Source organism: Halichoerus grypus, chromosome 7, assembly GCF_964656455.1.
Source record: "Halichoerus grypus chromosome 7, mHalGry1.hap1.1, whole genome shotgun sequence".
Taxonomy (NCBI): domain Eukaryota; kingdom Metazoa; phylum Chordata; class Mammalia; order Carnivora; family Phocidae; genus Halichoerus; species Halichoerus grypus.
Genome location: NC_135718.1, coordinates 127,261,307 through 127,280,274, shown reverse-complemented (window position 1 = coordinate 127,280,274; position 18,968 = coordinate 127,261,307). Strand labels below are relative to the sequence as shown.

The 18,968-nt window shown below is 53.7% G+C and overlaps 1 protein-coding gene across 1 annotated transcript; it reads left to right on the top strand.

Annotated features, from left to right (window-relative positions):
- Positions 1 to 6,181: 6,181 nt before the first annotated feature.
- Positions 6,182 to 17,820, top strand: ASCL5 (achaete-scute family bHLH transcription factor 5). Its single transcript, XM_036086691.2, has 2 exons — positions 6,182 to 6,377; positions 16,754 to 17,820. The coding sequence occupies exon 2, from the start codon at positions 17,247 to 17,249 to the stop codon at positions 17,817 to 17,819; it is 573 nt and encodes a 190-aa protein (XP_035942584.1). The 5' UTR covers positions 6,182 to 6,377; positions 16,754 to 17,246; the 3' UTR covers position 17,820.
- The last annotated feature ends 1,148 nt before the right edge of the window (positions 17,821 to 18,968 follow it).

Here is an 18,968-nt window from a genome sequence, read left to right as displayed (position 1 = left end):
CTTGACGGGTGGGGACCGGCCCCTCACAAGCTCTATCCACTGGCCCTGGGGAATTAGCCTGAGATTTGATTTGTGTTTCATCTTTGTGGGAGATTCCCCCTTAAACTCTGAACAGGGCCTGCTGTCAGTATCTTACAGATACAGTAAAAAGTGCTTGCTGCAAAATCCATACGTTTTCCCTGATGAAAACCCACAGCTATTCAGAGGGGCTGGGGCAGCCAGGAAAACAGAACTGCCTGGGAGCAGCAAGTGTGCGCACCGTCAGGGGCCCCCCATTCCCTCCTGGCAAGTGCAGCGCGGGGTGCGTCCAAGACCCCGCAGAAACAGTGCACCTAGAGGGACCAGGGGGGTCTAACTGAAGTTTTTGCCCTTGGGTTGTGCGAACAAACAGGTATTTAGAAGCTTTGTGTGCAGAGCCCCATGCTGGTTCTTGGTGAGAGGTGGGGGCCAGGAGAATAAACATGAGGTGGGGATCTCAGTTTGCCAAGATTTGCCCAAGTTCAAAGTCCAGTACAAGCACTAAAAGGGATGGGAGGGGGTGAACATGCGGATGGGGCTTCCGGGAAGAGCAGAGACTTGGGAGTTGGCCTTGGAAGCAAGCGAGGGACACAGCTGAGAAGGGACCAGAATGATTGTGGGATCCTGCACAGATATGCTAAGCCAGCGTGAAGGTTTACGGTGGGGTTGACAGGAGCTACATGTGCCCCGGACGGGAGGCCAGGCAGAGGAGCCAGCCCTGGTTTCTACCGTGTTTGTCTGCCTGGTAGAGACGCAGCACCCACTAGGGCCACCCACTGCTCTCGAAGCCCGGTGGGGCGGGGGCAATGTGATTCTTTCACAGTGGGGCTGTGTGCACTTCAAGGGGCAGACCAAATTGGGTCTTTTCTAAAGTGGGCAGATGGGTGTGTTAACTTGTTGAGAATAACCAATCCAGCAATGGGTGTCTAATGCTGTTGGGTCCCCACTAAACCACACCGCCTAGGGGAAACCTTGAGTCCTGTGTGTCTCTGAGTTTTGGTTAAGTCCTGCAGATGATCCAACCAGGTTTTGGTGGTTTTAAGGATTTGATATGAAGCAAGCAGTTGTCACCATAAATAAGCCAAATATCTGGAAATAATTTAAAATTAGAATGACTGTTCACTTTACATAAGAATTCCTAGTAGCCAAAATACCTAAATATGCTTCACCTCACGCACAAAAAATTGATTTTTAGATGACTACTGAAGAGTGTAGCTCATCTTTCTATGGATGATGAAAGAACAGGGGGCCCAGCAGGAGAGTTTACTGCTTTGCTCGTCACCTGGAACAGAGATTAGGATCCCTGCCATTGATGACAGAAAAGAGCCGAAGTGACACGCTATCCCATCTCATGTGGTGCGACATGAATGTTAGTGTCGTGCTCAGAAATCCTGTGTTTCCCATCAAACCCACCAGACATACTGTAATGGATTGGACCTACCTGGAAGACACTGATTGGGTTTGGCCCCGGGGATTAGAGCCTTAGAATCGGTCTCCATGGTTTAAGGCTAGCACTTATCCTCATGTGGTTCAAAGAGAAGTGACACACAGGGAACGGACAGGGAGAGGCCAGCACGCTTCCTGGTGGATTCTCCTCTATTCCTCACTCAGACCCACCCACTACATCTCCCTTGTACTCTTTGTTTTCTTGTATCCACCATACTCATCCACCAGCAAAACCCCAACCATGGATCCACAACCCAGCCTGACTTCTCTGCTCCTCCCTGGGCAGCTCTGCTCTGCTTATGAGAGACTAGTTTCCACCCCCCACCTCCTCCCTACCTTTGGGGCGGGGGTGGGAGAGCATTAATCCTTTGGTATGAATCCTTTCTCATGGTTCACTCTTTCTGGAGGTCACTAGGCAACCTTCCTGTATTTCCCCTTCTCCCTACCCTAGAAGATCTTACCTTGCTACTTCAAGAAAATCAAGACCAGTGGGTGTGATCTCTCAACTTCCTTACTCCCCTCTGCAAGTTTTTCTTCATACTTATCTTGGCCTCCTTTGCTGTGGTCTTGGGAATAGTATGTCCCTCCTGTTCAAAGCCAACTCACCCATCCCCTTCTTCCTGGGACCTCTATCATCTCTTCAACCTCACCTTATTTCCTGGTCCTTCTCAGCCTGTTAACAGGTTCAGGTCTTCTGCCCTACAAAGAAATTTCCATGGGCTCCACATCCACCTCCTGCCCTTTCGGTCCTTCACCCCAAGCCCTCCAGAGGCAAGAGTCATTGATGACTAATTGCCAGACCCAGAGGATGTCCTTGGTTCTTCTCTTTCTGCCCCCGCCCCCCACTACATTTGATACTGTGATCCTTCTTCCTTCATGAAATTGTTCGCTTGGCTTCTGGGACCTTGCCTCTTTGGTCCTCCTTGCCCTTTCTGACCATCCCTTCACTTCTCCCTAAATATTGGCTATTTCTCAGGCTTCCATTCCCAGCTTACATGACTCAATCTAATATTTCATGTCTAAGTACTCTCCCTGAAAGTCTATTCTCCTTTGTGATTTTCTGGTATTGACTCTAGAATCTCTCTCTAGCCCAGACCCGACCCTCGAGCTCCAGGCTCGTCTACCTGGCTCTCAGCTGGATCCTCCCACTGGGTGCCTCAAGCCTGTCAAAATACGCATGTCCAAGATTAAGCTCATCTTTAATTGGCTTTTATATTCATTATCTGAATCGGTTGTAGCCCCACCCACCAACTTGTTCAAGCCAGAAACCTGGAGGTCATTCAATTCTTGATTCTTCCCTTTTTCTGCGATGCCTATGCCCCCGTCATTCACAAAATCCCACCAACTTGACCTTCAAGTACAGCTGACTCTTGAACAACAGGAACTGCTTTGGTCCACCTATATGTGGATTTTTTACAGCACAGTACTGTAAATGTATTTTCCTTATGATTTTCTTAATATTTTCTCTAGCTTACTTTATTCTAAGAATATAGTACATAGTACATATACCAAATATGTGTTAATCGACTGTTTATGTTATCAGTAAGGCTTCCAATCAACAGCATGCTATTAGTAGCTAAGTTTTGGGGGAGTCGAAAGTTATATGTGGATTTTCAACTGCGCGGGGGGAGGGGGGGTCGGCGCCCGTAACTCCCACATTGCACAAAAGTCAACTGTAGTTCAGGAATCTGTCCCCTTCCTCTGCCCCTACTACCACTCCCCAGTTCACACCTTCATCATTTCTCTCAGGATCATGCCACTTCCCTCCCTCAGAACCATAAAGGGCTCCCCCACTTCCTAAGGCTTGCGGCCATGATCTGCCCATACCTAGGCCTTTAGCTCCAGAGCAAACTGGTGGAGTTGCCCGGTGGGGCCGTTGGTAGCGAGAAATTGATGTGTCCTCCACAGATGGGCTCACCTCGGGGATGTGGGCTGCAGCTGCCAGGGACACAGCTCATCCTAAGCCCCCTGCGAGGCTCAGCGTCTTGGGCGGGAGGCGTTGGCAGAAGCTGCCCGAGCCTCTCACGAGCTCCCACCGTCGCTAGCTCGCCCTGGGGGGGGTTGAGGCCAAGCAGAGCTTGGAGCGATGGAAGGGCTAGAAGGGGGGGTGCCTAGACCTTTGCTTCGCTTCCTCTTCCTGACCATTTGCTCTCCAGGCACAGGGGACTGCTCCGGGCTCCGGGGAGCCAGCAGGTGGGGGTGTCAGAGTGTGGGCCTAGAAGCTGGAAAGGACCTGGCTGCTTTGGCCGGCCCCTCACCCTCTGAGCCAGCCCCGCCCTCTGTAATAGTACCATGGCCCAGGGCCTGGCCCGTGGCAAGCGCTCCTCAGGAGATGGCTGCCATTATGAGGGCCTGCCCCAAACTCTCCCCCTAAGATCAGTCCTCCATTTAGTAAAGCGAGCGGGGCAGTTAAAAGCATGACCTCTGAGCCAGTAGCCTGGGTGCAGATGCTAACTCTGCCACCTACTGGCCAGGCAACTGTGAGCACATTTTAAAGCCTTACGTGCCTTTGTTTGCTCACTGTGAAATGGGGGTAATTACCTCCTTCCTTGGGTTGTTGTAAGGAATAAATCGTTAATGTGTATAAAACACTTAGAACAATCCTCGAACATAAATAAGCACCCGGTGAGTATTGGCTCTTCTTACTCACTTCACTGTCATTACTAGTACAGCATAACCTACCCATCCAGTCAAGGCTCTGTAGATTCAACAGGGAATTCCTACTTGGCATGATGGGGGCCCCCAGGGCTCCAGGAAACCCTGACCTCCTCAGCTAAATCCCACTCTTGAAGTTCTGCTCAGAACTCCCTGGGGGTGATTATTTGGTGGCTCTCTTGCCCAGTGACATCTCTGCTCCCTAGGCTTTGAGCTGAGCTCGGAGTCAAGGCCAGAGGCAGGCCGACCCTGTGCGCCCCCGCTCCTCTGATTACTGCATCGGGGTGGACACGGAGGGCAGGGCTTCAGGCTGGGAGTCAGGAGCTCTGGTCCCGCCCTGGCTCTGCTGCTCCTTGCTGGGTGACCTCAAACAGCAGGCCTCCTGTCTGAGCCTGAGCGTCTCCGGATAGAATGAGGACACCCAGCCCATTGTTACCCAAAGAGCAGTTCATGTGAGCGTGGTGATTGTAGGGGTTCCCCAAAGAGTACTTTTCATTCTAGTAGTTATGTAATTATTTTAATGAGTATTAGGAAAAAAACGCAATCAGCACATAAATTTCATGATTTCGAGGAAACTGGTGCTAGGTACAAGTGAGAAGGGGGGACGCGAGTGCATATGAAGAAAATATTAGTGAAACAGTCAGTACAAATGGCAGAAATTTGGAAGAGGCTGGGTGCTGATGATGCTGGTTTGGGACCCCTGAAGTGGTCGCTCTCTCAAGTACCTTCAGACCTGCCATCTGCAGGCCACCCAATCTCCCTAGATTTCAGTCTCCCCCTGGTTGAAGGGGGGTGCCAGTCAGTAGCGAAGGAGGGTCTTCTCTAGCTTCTACTGGTGTAGCAGGGCCAGGGGAGCTCAGAGCAGGCACCAAGGGGACCCACGCCCCGAAACCCTCGACCTGGGACCCACCAAAGGACACTATAGCGCAGTGGTCAGGGGCATAGACACGGGAGCCAGGCCGCCCAGGGCCCAGTCCCCGCGCTGCCTCTTCCAAGCCCTATGAACTTGGGCAAATGAATCTGTCTTCGTTTCTTCGACCGAGAAGTGGGAATATTAGCTTATCTCGCGGGGTATTGGAAGGGGTCGGTGTGCACGTGTGAGCGGAACAGGGCCTGACGAGTAGTAAGTGCTCCGTGGTGTAGTTTGTAACCACTTGAGGGAAAGGAGTGTCTTCCCCTGCTGCTGAGAGGGCTCCCGTGGGCTCCCCAGGCACTTCGTGCAAGGAAACAGTATGGGATTCACCGCAGAGGTGAGGGTGACGAGGCAGAGGCTAGAACACAGGTCTCCACGCCTCTACCTCGTCTAAGTCAGTAAGCTTGGCCGGAGCTGGGCTCTTGCTTTGCAGAAGGCTAAACTAGCTGGCTGTGTGCTAGGGCAAGCCCTGCCTCTCTGGGTGCCAGTTTCCGTGGCCTGGGCGGCCTCCAAGGGGCCCCTCCAGCTCTGGCACGAGGCAGTTTTGTGGAATAGCCTTCTGCGGCCCGGTAGTCCCCAGTGGCACACGGCAGCCCCCAGCCCGGCAGTGCAAGTAAGCCCAGCCCTGGAACCGTGTCCCTGGAGGGCCACTGCACCCCGCTGAGTGCCCCATTCACCCCCAGGAGTGCCCAGTGATCACAACAGCTCCCAACACCCAAACTGGGGTCATAAAGCCACTCCAGAGAGAGGGTTGTCTTCCCCTAAGCATAAGGACCGCCCCCACGAGAAGAGACTCTCTGCGCCTTCCTGGGCTTTGCGCCCTGCACACTCAGGAGGCATTTCCTAAGCTCTAATTCCAAACCAATTTCCATTTTAGAGGCTTGGAGCCTCCTGGCCAGCCTGGGCCAGGTGTGCCGTTCCCCCCCACCCCCGCCCACCCTCCCGCGCCCTTGGCCCTCAGCTGGGCAGGACCCTGAGACGACAGCATCTCCACTCGCCCTTGGCTCCAGCTGGAGCTGCATTTGTCTTGCTTGGACACAGTGCAGCCAATCACAGGAGGCCAAGAGTGGCCCTCTCTCCTCCTTGGGAGTGGATCCCAGATCAGAGGGGCCCCCCACCCCCACCGCCCTCCTCCCTCCCCTTCTGGGTGTGTCGCCGTTTGAAGCTTAATCAGGAAAGTGTACCTGGCTCCTGATGCTGTGGCAGGGAAGCCGGCCCAGAGGCTGCCGACGGCACCGCAGGGCAGGGGGGCAGCCCCGGAGATCCCTCTGTCCCCCTGAAGGCCCGCGAGCCACAGATCCCTGGGAGCGACAGCAGCCGTGCTGACGGAGTGCTCCCCGGAGAGGTAACTGTGCAAAGGTCGGGGCTGAGGGATGGGGCTGAGTTTTGTGCCGAAACAGTGCCGGCCCCACCCGGCCTGGGGGAGTGAGGCTGGGAACAGTTTACTCAGGGCTTAGTCACCCCCGATGGCTTTCCTCCCCAAAGGAAAGGAAAGCAGAGCTGAGCCACCTGCTGGCTGGCGTAACAGCACCCATCTCTGAGGGGAGCAAGGCGAGATTAGCTGTGCTGCCAGGGGCTTTGCCACCAACTGGGAATTTTTCCGTGGACTTGATCTTGGGAGAGTCCATTGCTACTGGGTTTAGCCCAATGCCTGATGCCTGCCAGTGTCCAGAGACTAAAGCATGGCTTTTCTGGGTGGAAATCAGCTGGGGGTAATGTCTCCTGGAAAGCAGCTAAAATGGGAAGGGTCTGGACAGGGGAGAGCTTGAGCCTGTGCCTGAACGTGGGAGCAGGCTGGAGGTGGTACAGGGCAGTGGCTAGGGGCACGGCCTCTGGAGCAGACGGTCTGGGTCAAATCCCAGCTCCATCACTTAGTAGCTGTGTGACCACAGGCCATTTGCTTATCTGGGTCTCTGTCCCATCACCTGTGAAATGGGTCAGTAATATCTACCTCACAGCGCTGCTGTGAGAATCAAACGAGAGAAGTGCTTAGACCAGTGCTTAGCACAGAGTAAGTTCTACATAAGTTTTTTTTTTTTAATCCTGCTATTTCCTAGAAACGTGGTCTCACTGAAGCTCTCCGAGCCTCAGTTTCCCCGTCTGCAACACAGGGAAGAAAAGTTAGCACAAGGGGATTAAATACGTTGCTAGCACATGGTAGGTGCCCAATAAATTGCAGACCCCTTCCCTGTGAAGTGAGCCAAGATTCTGTCCTCGTTAAAACACTGTCTTTCCTCCCTTCGGTTCCTGTGCTTTTTATCCTGCTGCCAGAGGAAGCAGTTTGGACTGAAAAGTCCTGTATTTTCAGGCGCGGAAGGTCTGTATAGCTGCTCCACCCCCCGCGAGACACACTAGATGTGGCTCGTGAGCGCCTGCGTCCCCGCAATGCTCTGTGGATCACGTGGGCGGCGCTCACATATGACCATGCGCTTGGCCGCTGAATCGCCCCTCCACATTTAGGCTCCTTCTGGGGCATCTCCCGGTGTCAGGAGCAGCACTGGCCCTGCAGGATGCTGAGGTTCATGAGACACCATCCTGCCTTGCTCCTTGAGAGACCAAGATGCAAACCTGTAGCAAGGTCATCAGCAAGGTCATCAGCAAGCAGAGAGAGAGGTCCCCAAGCCTATGATGGCCAGTGAGGGACCAACATGCAAGGGCTTTAGGATTCAGGGGAGAAAGAGAAAGAATAGAACAGAATGGGAGGGGCAGAGAAGTCTCCACAGACAAGGACAGACTCCAACTGGTTCCAGAGGAGGAGTTGAGTTTGGATGGGTAGAAAGGCAGGGGCTGAAGCTTCAGGAGGGGAGTGACCTGGGCGTCGTGGGGAGAAGGTAGCTGGTGTGGCAAAATGGGTCATACTGGAGGCGAGGGCTGATTTGGTGATGTGCTGAGACAGAAGATCGGAGGATGAGGAGGACGGCATACCGCTGAGGACCTTCAGTGCCGGGCAAGAGGGTGTACGCTTGTAAGAGTTATAAATTGTCTAGGCGGGGGGCAACACAATCGAAGTAACGTTTTAGGGGATAAACTGGTTCCGTGCATCTGGAGGATTTGCAGGGGCGGGACCAGAGCCTGGAGAGCAGTTCCCACCCACAGTGGCAGCAGCTGGCCAGTCCGGCGGCACCCAACGATGCTCTCACCCAGGGCCTCTGGGACCTGCACAGTGACCCTAGGGAGTGAGTGCCACCACTGTCCCTCACCTACAGAAGAGAAAATAAAACAGGGTGGCTCGGGCTGCTCGAGCTGGGAAGTGGCAAAGCCAGGATCCCAAGGCACAGTTGGCTGGGAGGGGCCTCAGGTTGGAATCTCAGACTTTTGTTCGGGGACCCAAAGGGACTTTTTACCCATGAAATAGCCATCGCCTACGAGGGCAACTTTCTTCTGTGGCAGAGGGGGTGAGAGTCTCTTTTTCCTCTGTTCCCTGAGTCGGCAATGATATGGGCCCTAAAGCCCAGGTCTCTGCCTGAGGTGGGTGCTGGGCCCAGGGCAGGAGGCCCAGGGAGGCCACTGCCACGCTCATGGCTGAGGGGGTGGTTCTGGAGAGCAGCACCCTCGGGGGCATCTTCCATGGTGCCCTCTCGGCCCGTGTGCCTAGCCTGCAACCGACTGTTCCCCATTGGGGGAAGCTCAGGCCCAGCTCCAGTTTCTCGGTCCGAGCTTTCCTGCAGAATTGCCTGGTTGATGCTCCCCACGCCTTTAAGGCATCCATAGGATGATTTTCCTTCCTTGTTTTTGTCTTTGAAATTAGGTAATGGTCCGAGCAGGAATCAGAGTAACTTGCATTTGGAAGCAGTTGGTATTCCTTCAGCCAGGGGAATCAGCTTAAACACCGGGCTCCCCTCAAAATTTTGACCAGGGTCCCTTCCCTTTGCCTTTCATTCTGCACCTGCCCTCCTGCAACCCTAACACCACCCCTACCCCCACCATGAGGTTGTTGGGCTCCTTTGAGCTCTTTCTACTCACACCCTCTCTGAAGGCTAGGGAAGGAGCAGTTTTGTCTGATGGTAAGATTTGTCCACCAAGTCACATTAGTACTTATTGGTAGCTTTGGATCCAGAGGACTCCAGATGTCCTGGCTTCTAGACTGTAGCGTCTTTCCTCCCCGTTTTGGGTGTCACTGACAGCAGGGGACAAGGGTGGGAGTGTGGGTAGACAGAGCAATGACTGGAATGGTCTTTCTTCTTTTGAATTTCGTTTTACTCATTCTCTTAGGCTGTTAAAAATGACACCCCCGGACAAAAGGATGATGCCTAGCCAGTCTCAAGGTGTATGCCAGTTTCTCTTAAGTGCCAAGTTTAATATTTATCAGCTGTGTGACCTTAGGAAAGTTACCTTACCTCTCTGTGCTTCAGTTTCCTATCTGCAACATAAGGATAATAAGAGTACCTACCTTGTAGTGAGGATTAAATCACTGGCCGTGCGTGCGTGCGTGTGTGTGTGTGTGTGTGTGCAAGCACACCTATCTGTGTCATTTACCATAGTGGCCAAGATGGAGGAAATCTTATAAGTTAGCTATTGTCCAGCCGTGCTCTGAATTCCAAGCTCTCAATGGCTCCTGAGCCAGCAGGTCACTGTTTCTGAAGGTAGATCTAGCGGGTCCCTTGGTGGTAAATGCAAGAATGTTCATCGCAGGCTTGAAAGGATATTTGAGAATCTTCCCGACCCCTTAGCTCTCACCCTTCCAACATGTAGAGAGAGATGGCACCCGATTGGTGGCCGCTTCTTTTAAAATGGCAATCACATAATTAATAATTAAAATCCTTTTCCATTTGTCTGGAACTTTGTAGTTCACAGAGTGATTTTACAAGCTTACCCATTTGATCACCAAACAGATCAGGCATACGTTCCTGCCCCCACGTCCCAGTTCTGGGAAGTCAGGAGCTGAGCTGAGAGAGTAGCACAGTGATTTTCCTTCACGTCGTGCTGGCTGTCTTTACCTTCTCCTCTCAACTCTGTTTGCTTTTGCGTCTCTGGTGGGATTTCTCCCTATAAGTACTATGGTGAGTGGTGCTTACTCAGGAGCCCAAATACCTGGATATGAATCTCAGCTCTGTCCTGTACAGCTGTGTTACCTTGGGCAAGACGCTTAACCTCTCTGAGCCTTCTCGTCCTCGCCCGTAACACAGGATACTGTCCGTGCTGGCCTCCTGGGGCTGTGAGGAGAGCACACTGAGAACCGTGTCTGGCACATAGGAGAGCGCTAGGTATGGATGGGCACTGTTACCAACATGCAGTCTTTCCTTCCTCTGCCAAACTGGGGACAGCAGTTGCGGCTGTCCTGTGCTGGGCCCCATCCCACAGCAGCTTCCTGGAAGGAGCTCAGGAGGTGTTCGGTGGGTGAATTGACAGACAGTAGGACACATGCTGTAGCAACCTGACCCAACTCTGGTAAATGGCACCCAAGCTGTGTGACACTGAGCAGCTCTCTTCACCTCTCTGAGCCTCCGTTTCCTCTTCTGGAAGTAGAAGTGTGAGCGGGTGAGGGTCACACAAGCCAGGGAGAGCAGAGCAGCAAGCAAAGTATCCGACATCAGAAGGCACCTAATCCCCATCAGGCTTCCTTTCCCCACTCCTTTCCTCTCCTTGGAGATGCTCAGCGGGGTGACACCATGCTTGAGCACAGGTCTCCGTCAGCCCACGCCAAAGGTCTGCAGTGCTGTTCTCTCGCTGGAAGTGGTGCACACAGGTTGCTCAGGAGCAACCAGAGCTTTCCAGAACCTGAGGCAGGAAGGATGGCGTGGCGGGCCGTGGGAGGCTAGGCAGCTCTGGGGCTGAGGCCACTGCAGTGCTGCCTCGTCCCGTGCAGGGGTGGGGGCAGAGGGGCTGAAATCAGCCTGCACAAGCTCTGCTTCTGCCCAGAGGACAAGGCAGTTTCTAACCTTCCAAAGGCACAGTGTGGGCGTGTGGTCACTGGGCCTGGCTGCCCCTTCTCCTTGGTCAGATCCAGTGTCATATCATTGAGATTCTGAAATGATTATGTATGTTATACATATATTTGGGGGTGTTGCATATGAATATGGTGGGAGTGGTGAGGTTATCCTTCTAGAAAGAGTTAGAGGCTATAAGACAGACTCCCAAGGAAGGTTGTGACATTTCTTACTTAAAAAAGACAAAGTACATATTTATCCTGGAGATTTAAAGTACAATTCCCTGAAATGTATTCTATTTGATGTTAGCAGGCTTGAGGGAAAAAGAAGTGTTCTGAGGTCCATTTGGGAATTTCTGAGTTAACCAAAAACAGCTTTCTTTACTGCAGGGCTTTCTCTGGGATGCTAATGGACTCTGTGAATCTCCTGGAAAGGGAATAAAGGGGGCTGCATTTCTCCAGGTATTTGACCATGGAGCTTTTGGGGAAAAGTTTTATTGACCACCTTGCTAGAGGCCGGGGGATGTGCAAGACGACAGCACAAAGCCAATGAGTTCTGTCCTTAAAAACATTTTTTTTAATTAACTAATCTCTACACCCAGTGTGGGGCTCAAACTCACGACCCTGAGATCAGGAGTTGCATGCTCCACCGACTGAGTCAGCCAGGCCCCCCACTCTGTCATTTTGAGTGCTTGCTTTCCTTATAAATCCTCCCAGGTTTTGGCAGCAGGGGGTGGCAGGGCTCTGGAAGAAGTCTCGATTCAGGTGTTGAAAAGCACCATCTTGGATCTGTCAACTGCAGGAATCTCTCAGAGTGTTAGGAGAAGCAGAGGACCATGAACTCACTTCCCCCAAACCCACTGCTGAAGCCATGCGTTCCATGTCCAGCCAGTTTCTGACCTCAGACTCCCCACTCTGGCTCCAGTCCCAGTGAAGACAGTGAGAGAAGCTACAAAGGTAGAAAAGTAGGTTACCTGCTCCTTAAGTGGTCCAGCCTTTTGGAAGTTCACATCTCCCTTTGTTTGATAAATGATGGTTCAGCCCTCCCCAGGGATTCCCAGTGTCAATCAACAAACATTTATTGAGCACATACTATTGTCTTAGAAGTATAAGACAGGCATTCTTTCGCTTCCAGTTGACAACCTGGTCGGGAAGCGGTGTCAGGAGGTGCTCTGGGGAGAGCGCCCGCTGGCTGCCCGTGGGCCACCAAGAGTACAGCGGGAGGCAAAGTGGGGAGATGGGGCTGAGTAGCCACTGGACACTTGGGGCAGGGCTGGGACAGGGGTCGGCAGGCAGTGCTCACGACACCATCAGCAAGGAGTTATAATAATGTGCCATCCCGGGGGGTTGTGACAAGTAGCTAAGACTGGTGGGGCTAATGCTACATGCTGCACAATTAGGAAGAGCAAGGCTTTGGGGAGGAAGCCCAGGACACCCCCTCTGGCAACTGACTCTCTCTGTTACAAGTTGGATTGGGGGTGATGGAGTCCTTTGTATAATAACTTGATGACAGTCGGCCCTTAACAAAGCAGCTGTATGGTGTGAACATATCGAGGTCCTAAAAGGGGAAGCTCAGTGTCTTGCGTCATGAAGTGAGCTTCATGGAAGAATATCAGGTGGCCTCTCGCCAAGCACATCTGCTCTGCCATGCCAGGGTGAAATTAAACTGGAGTGGGGCAGAACTGTGGGGGGGGGGAATGCCACAGGCAAGGAATGCCCTCAGTCCCAGAGAGGAGCCAGGGCCCCTTTGAAACACGGACAGTGTTGCCCATGGGTGCTATTTTGTGGCTACTTAAAGCAGGCTATGGGTTGGTTGAACTTGACCCAGTCAATAGTCACCACCACTGCTAAGCTGTGCGGGAATGGGGGGCGTGGTGGGGGAGGTGAGGGGGTGGGGGTGGGGGTGGGGGGATTTCCTACACTGACTTCTGAACCACACTTCTCTCTAGTGAGTTGCCTAATACTAACACAATGTGCTAATTTCTGTTCAAAACAAATCACAAAATATGCTTGATTATACGTACTTTATGTATCTGTATATAATGAAAGTTTAAGGGATGCGAATTGATCCACAAACTCAGGAAGAGAATTCGTGCATGTTAACAGAAGACTGAGTGACTCTTCATTGGGGAGCGTCTTCCTGTCCCCCTAGATTTCCAAAAGATCTGGAAACACAGTTCCCAAAGGGAGTCATAACAGGAAGTTGGTTAAAACTTCCACAGTCAGGAGATCCTGACCTGGAATTTCATCGATCAGCTACTGCCATTGCTTGTCTTCGCCACACGGTGGCACTGTTAGCAAATGGTTCTGCCCAGTCCGGCGGCCTGAGCGGAAGGGTTAGCAGTTCTTGGCTGCTGACCAGATCCTGACCAGGCTGCAGATCATTGAGTGTGCACCATCCCACTATGCAGGGTGTCTGAGCTCAGGCAAGGGGGCTCTTTATCAGGTTCCCTGGGGTACAGCTCCTGGGGCTTGACTCAGTCTGATTACATCCCAGTTACCTGCCTTTCCACCAGCAGAGCTCCACGGCCACCCTCCTGAGAATATCCTCAAGGGGGCGCTCCCTTCCCAAGGTTGACCAAGGTGACCTGTGGAACCTCTGTCACCAGAGCAGATGCTCAATCACAGCACGATTACTCGGATCTGCAGGGGGACATCCCCTCCAACAGGAATCATAATTTAATAAGATACTTGTGTTAGGTCAAAACAAGCTCCTCTGATCTTTTGGTTCAAATGTGAAGCCGTGGGGAGACATCCTGGGAGAGGGGTGAAGAAGGGTATGGTCATTTAGATTTGTTAGTTTATGAAATTACCAACTGTGGAAACTTGGACCAGTACCTTAACCTTTATGAGCCTCAGGTTCCTCACCTTTAAAACTGGGTGATCTTAGCACTGACCTCACAAGAATGGTGTAGGAGTTAAATGGGACGGTCCATGGAAAGCACGTAACACAGTGCCTCGCACATCACAAATAATAAATAACAGCTAGAATTATCATTACTGTTATTTCACTACGGTGTTTTGTTCACCGCTCTATCCCAGCGCCCAGAGCGACCCCTCGTGTACACAAGGGCCCCAGTAAATAAGTGCTGAGTGAACGGTTCTCCTGCCTCTCGGGGATAACCTACCACACTGTGTCCTCGGCTTCTGGTCTGGGGTGGGGGGTTCGATGGCAGAAGAAGAAGAACACAATGCAGTGGCGGGTGTGTCCTCACCTGGGCTCCCGGCCAGGTTACGAGCTCTTTCCTGACGGTAGAGAGAAGTGCCTCAGGGGCCGTAAGGCTGGGAGCTTTCTTGTTTGTCACTTGTCTGAATGGTTTTATGAAAAAAATGGAAACAGTATGTCTGGAACGTAAATAAGTATTGAATATTGAGTCAACACAAATAGATATTAAGCTATATTTGTAAAATTGTCACTAGATATAAATAAATTTCTGACCTCTATCAAATTAAATTTGAATAATTAAATCAAATTTGAATAGACAGGGGTCACGTGGGAGGGTACAGTCTGGATCTCATGTTTTTACCAAAACAGGGCACTGCTAGCAAATAATTTTCAGCAGTGTTATGTACCGAACACTGGGCAAGGGGCAGAGAGCATTAGCTAAGAATGAAGGGCCAAGCCCCTGCCCTCTGGTGGCTTACGGTCTGGCTGAAGACTCAGAAGGCACAACCCTGAGAGTCCCTGCTGGGAGCTGCCGAGCTCAGGCAGTCAGCATGGGCGGGAGCTCCCTCAAAGGTTGGCAGGAATGGGGAAAATCAAGAAAGCTATGAAAAGGGTCCCAAGGCCTGTCAGTAGAAGCCAAGGAGAGAGGTCAGGAGTGAGCAGAGAGTGACAGGAGGAGACTGGTCCTGATGGAGCTGAGAGACTGTTGGAAAGAGATTTTCTAGAACCTTCCCTCGAAGGCAGCAGGGAGCCCTGAAATGCTGAGCAGGGGAGGGATGTGTGAATTTGTCCTGATGTCTGGCGCATTTGCTTCCACTCTTGAGAGCAGATGCAAGTCTCCATGACGCTTAGAATCGCTGTTCATTGTTCCCAGTTTTCATTCAGCAAGGGCAGAGCTAGCTGGCGACAGAGTTGGGACCCAATTAAGGACTAAGATGAGAAAGTGCAGAAGGAGACTCCCCCAGGAATCTGAGTCACCAACCTCCCCCTGTCAGGGAGAGAGCTAGCCCCTTTCTGTCTCATGGAAAGGCCTGGTCCAAGACCTCCTGCTGCCCCATCTCTCCCCGTGTGGGTGCAGCTCGCTCAGTCACTCCATCTTCCATGAGGAGGACGATGATAGAGTAGTGTGACAGGGGCTAAGATGGCATTTGTAGGACACTGGGGACACACACAAGTGGGGAGAACAGGGCCTGAGAGAATTCCTGGAGGAAATGACACTCAGGCTGAATCCCCTAACCACATGGGATGAGGGTTGTAAATTCGACGCGGGCCACTTATTTCTGAGGTAGCAGCTTCCTAGAGCCTGGGAAAGGCTGAGTGTAACCGAGCCCAACCCTGACAAGCCCAACTTGCTGCCTAGCCCTCCGGCTGGTTATTCAACGAGCATTTGTGCTGCGTCTGCTACAGGCCAGGAGCTGGCCGGGCTCTGGGCACACAGAGGTGAGAGAATAGACACTTCCGTTAAGTGCCGCAAGGAGAAGCCCAGGACGGGGTGGGAGGGTGCAGCCTGGATCCACGGGCACGGGGCACAGAAGGCTTTGGTGTTGCCGCTCCACTGGGCAGAGGGCTGTGAAAGTCCCAGCAACACCCAAGTCTCTCGGAATCGGATTCACTTCCTTCAGGAAAGAGTTACCCCCCTTGGTGGACTTGTGGTGGCCACTGTGCTAGTTCAATAAGCAGTCTTTGAGCCCTTAGATGGAAGGCCCTGGAAGGTATCCCTCCCAAGACCTGATCCCCACTCTCAAAGGAAATGACATCATCAGGTCCCCCCTTTTTTAAAGTTTTAATTTAAATTCCAGTTAGTTAACATACAGTTTAATGCTAGTTGCAGGTGTACAATATAGTAATTCGACACTTCCATACAATGCAAGGTGCTCATCACAAGTGCTCTCCTTAATCCCCATCACCTGTTTCCCCCATCGCCCCACCCCCTTCCCTCTGGTAACCAGCAGTTCGTTCTCTGTAGTTAAGAGTCTCTTTCTTGGTTTGCCTCTCTCTCTCTTTTTTCCCCTTTGCTCATTTGTTTTGTTTCTTAAATTCTACATGAGTGAAATCATATGGTATTTGTCTTTCTCTGACTTAGTTTGCTTAGCGTTATACTCTCTAGCTCCATCTGTGTTGTTGCAAATGGCAAGACTTCATTCTTTTTTATGGCTGAGTAATACTCCATTATATATGTGTGTGTGTGTATATATATATACACACATCATGTCTTCTTAATCCATTCATCTATCAATGACACTTTCCATAATTTGGCTACTGTAGAGAATGCTGCTATAAACATCGGGGTGCATGAATCCCTTTGAATTCGTATTTTTGTGTCATTTAGGTAAATAGCTAGTAGTGCAATTGCTAAATCATAGGGTCATTGGGCGCTTTTTATAAGCCAGGCCCAGGAGGTGTTTTTTGGCATATTTTTTCTCATTTGATTCTCACATATTATTATTAATCTCCTGTGAGGGATGTTGAATTATCTCCATATGTGGAAACCAGGATGCAGAGAGGCCCCCAACCATGAAAGGATGAACACAGGTTTGAACCCAGCTCTGCCCCTATCCTCCTCCTCCTCAGCAGCCACACTGCCTCGGCTGGGGATGCTTATGATCCCCCTGGAGGGTGGGGGTGGGGGTGACACAGAAGAGCCCATAATACAATTCCTAATTGATATGTTCACTCTCCTCTTCTTTAGAAACATTTCCCTGAGCTGAGCGGGCACACTTCTCACAGCAGCCGCCGTTGTGAGGCCCCGGGCGGCGGGGGGATCCCCAAGGCCGTGAGGAAGAATAACCGGGCACCCGTGGCCCCAAGTATGAAGTCCCAGGGTTAGTGCCCGTGGGAGGTGCCCATGCTGGGCTCAGGAGGAGCCGGGGTGCCGAGGCCTGCTGCCCTGCCCATGGGCGCCACGGAAGAAGGCAGGGGTCCCCGGAGTTCTGCGGCGCCACGGCTGGATCGGAGAGGGAACCGCTGAGCCTCTGCCAGGAGCCACACTAAGGCCACAGCAATGACTCCTGTCAGGGAGATCTCGGAGGCCACCCCAGAGGGCCAAGAGGAGCCCTAACCCATCCTGGTACCCCGGGGCCGCTGCTGGCGATGTGACTCGTCCCTGTGGTCGGGACCGCGCAGAGCCCAGGCAGGGCCGATTCGGGGAGGGTCTGCCTCTGGGTGCAGCTCCACGCGGCACCATGAACAATAACTTCTGCCGGGCCCTGGTGGACCGGCGGCCCCTGGCGCCCCCCAGCTGCATGCAGCTGGGCGTCGTGCCCGCTCCGCGCCGGGCGCCCTTGCCCCCCGCCGAGCCCCTGCGCGACGTGCCCCTGCTGCTGTACCCGGGCCCGGCCGAGCCGCAGTACTACGATGCCTACGCGGGCGTGTTCCCCTACGTGCCCTTCGCCGGTGCCTTCGGGGTGTACGACTACCCCTTCGAGCCCGCCTTCATCCAGAAGCGCAACGAGCGCGAGCGGCAGCGGGTCAAGTGCGTCAACGAGGGCTACGCGCGCCTCCGCGGCCACCTCCCGGGCGCGCTGGCCGAGAAGCGGCTCAGCAAGGTGGAGACCCTGCGCGCCGCCATCCGCTACATCAAGCACCTGCAGGAGCTGCTGAGCGCGGCCCCCGACGGCGCGCCGCCCGCCGCCTCCCCGCCCGGCTGCCGCGGCGACTGCGGGCCACGGGCGCCCGCCTCCCTGGTGCCCGACTCGTCCGAGTCCTCCTGCTTCTCCTCCTCGCCGTTCTTTGAGTCGGAAGAATCCAGCCACTGATCGGGACCGGGGCTGGTGGTGGTGGTGGTGGTGGGAGGGGGGGGACCCGCCAGGGCCGTCCCACTCCCGACAGCAGCCCGGGGACTGCCGGGTCACCCGCGGTGCGGCTCAGGCCCCTGGCGTTTGCGGGTCCGCGGCCCTCGGGTGTCTGCGACGCCGTCCCTCCGCCACCGCCACCACCGACCTCATTCCTTCCAGCTTGGGGCAGAGGTGCAGGGAGGGGGAGAGAGGGGCACCGCAGAGACCGGAGGAGCCTCGTCGGTGCAGTGAGGGCGCAGGGCCTGGGGAAGTTCGGGTGCGCGCCGCGCCCGCTCCAGGCCGCAGGAGGGTAACCCAGCACGGCCCTCCCTTGGGTCGGCCTCCCGCTCGGCTTCAGCCCCGCGCTGCGGAAAGTCGGAGCTCAGCTCCCGGTTGTGCACCACCCGCTGTGGTGGCCCTCTCCGACCTCGACCTCCGTCGCCACAGGTGCAGCCCTGTGTCTGCGACTCCCCAGGAGGCCGGCCGGGCTTTGGTTGGGATGAGCCATGCCCTTGCTGTCCACGAGATGGCCTCAAATCCTAGCGTCCACTTTGGGAGCTTGCTTGCCACCCCGCCTCCCACCCCACCCCACCCCACCCCACCCCACCCCCACCCCACCCCACCCCGCCTCCCACCCCACCCCCACCCCCACCCCCCCCCGGAGGAAAGGAGGCCAGACTGCGGCTTGCACTCCGCCCAGATCAGACTTGGGAAGAGGCCATGTGCGTGCCTTGGTGGCGCACTCCGGCTTCCTCCATGGAGGGCGATTACCCACCCCCACCCCTGGCCCCCAGGGTGGCCTTTTCATCCTTTTTCCCCCAGGTTGCTTGAGGACTGCGTTTTCCCCCCTCAGACTGTATCCCTCTGTGGGCAATGGGACCATATGGCGCTGTGTTTGTACCAAGAAGCTAAATAAAAGATTTGTTGAGTTGTGTGATTGCAGATCGTTGTCTCCCTCACTTCGCTGGTGCCCCTTTGTCACTCGCACCTGCAGCTCGGAACACTTACTGGGTGCCGTGTCGGGGCTGTTCTGTTAGCTCTGCATTCAACTAACTGTATTTACAGAGAGCTCAGTGTATCCCAGGGACAGCGTCAGGGAGGGGCCAGAGTCCCAGGCAGGAGACACAACCC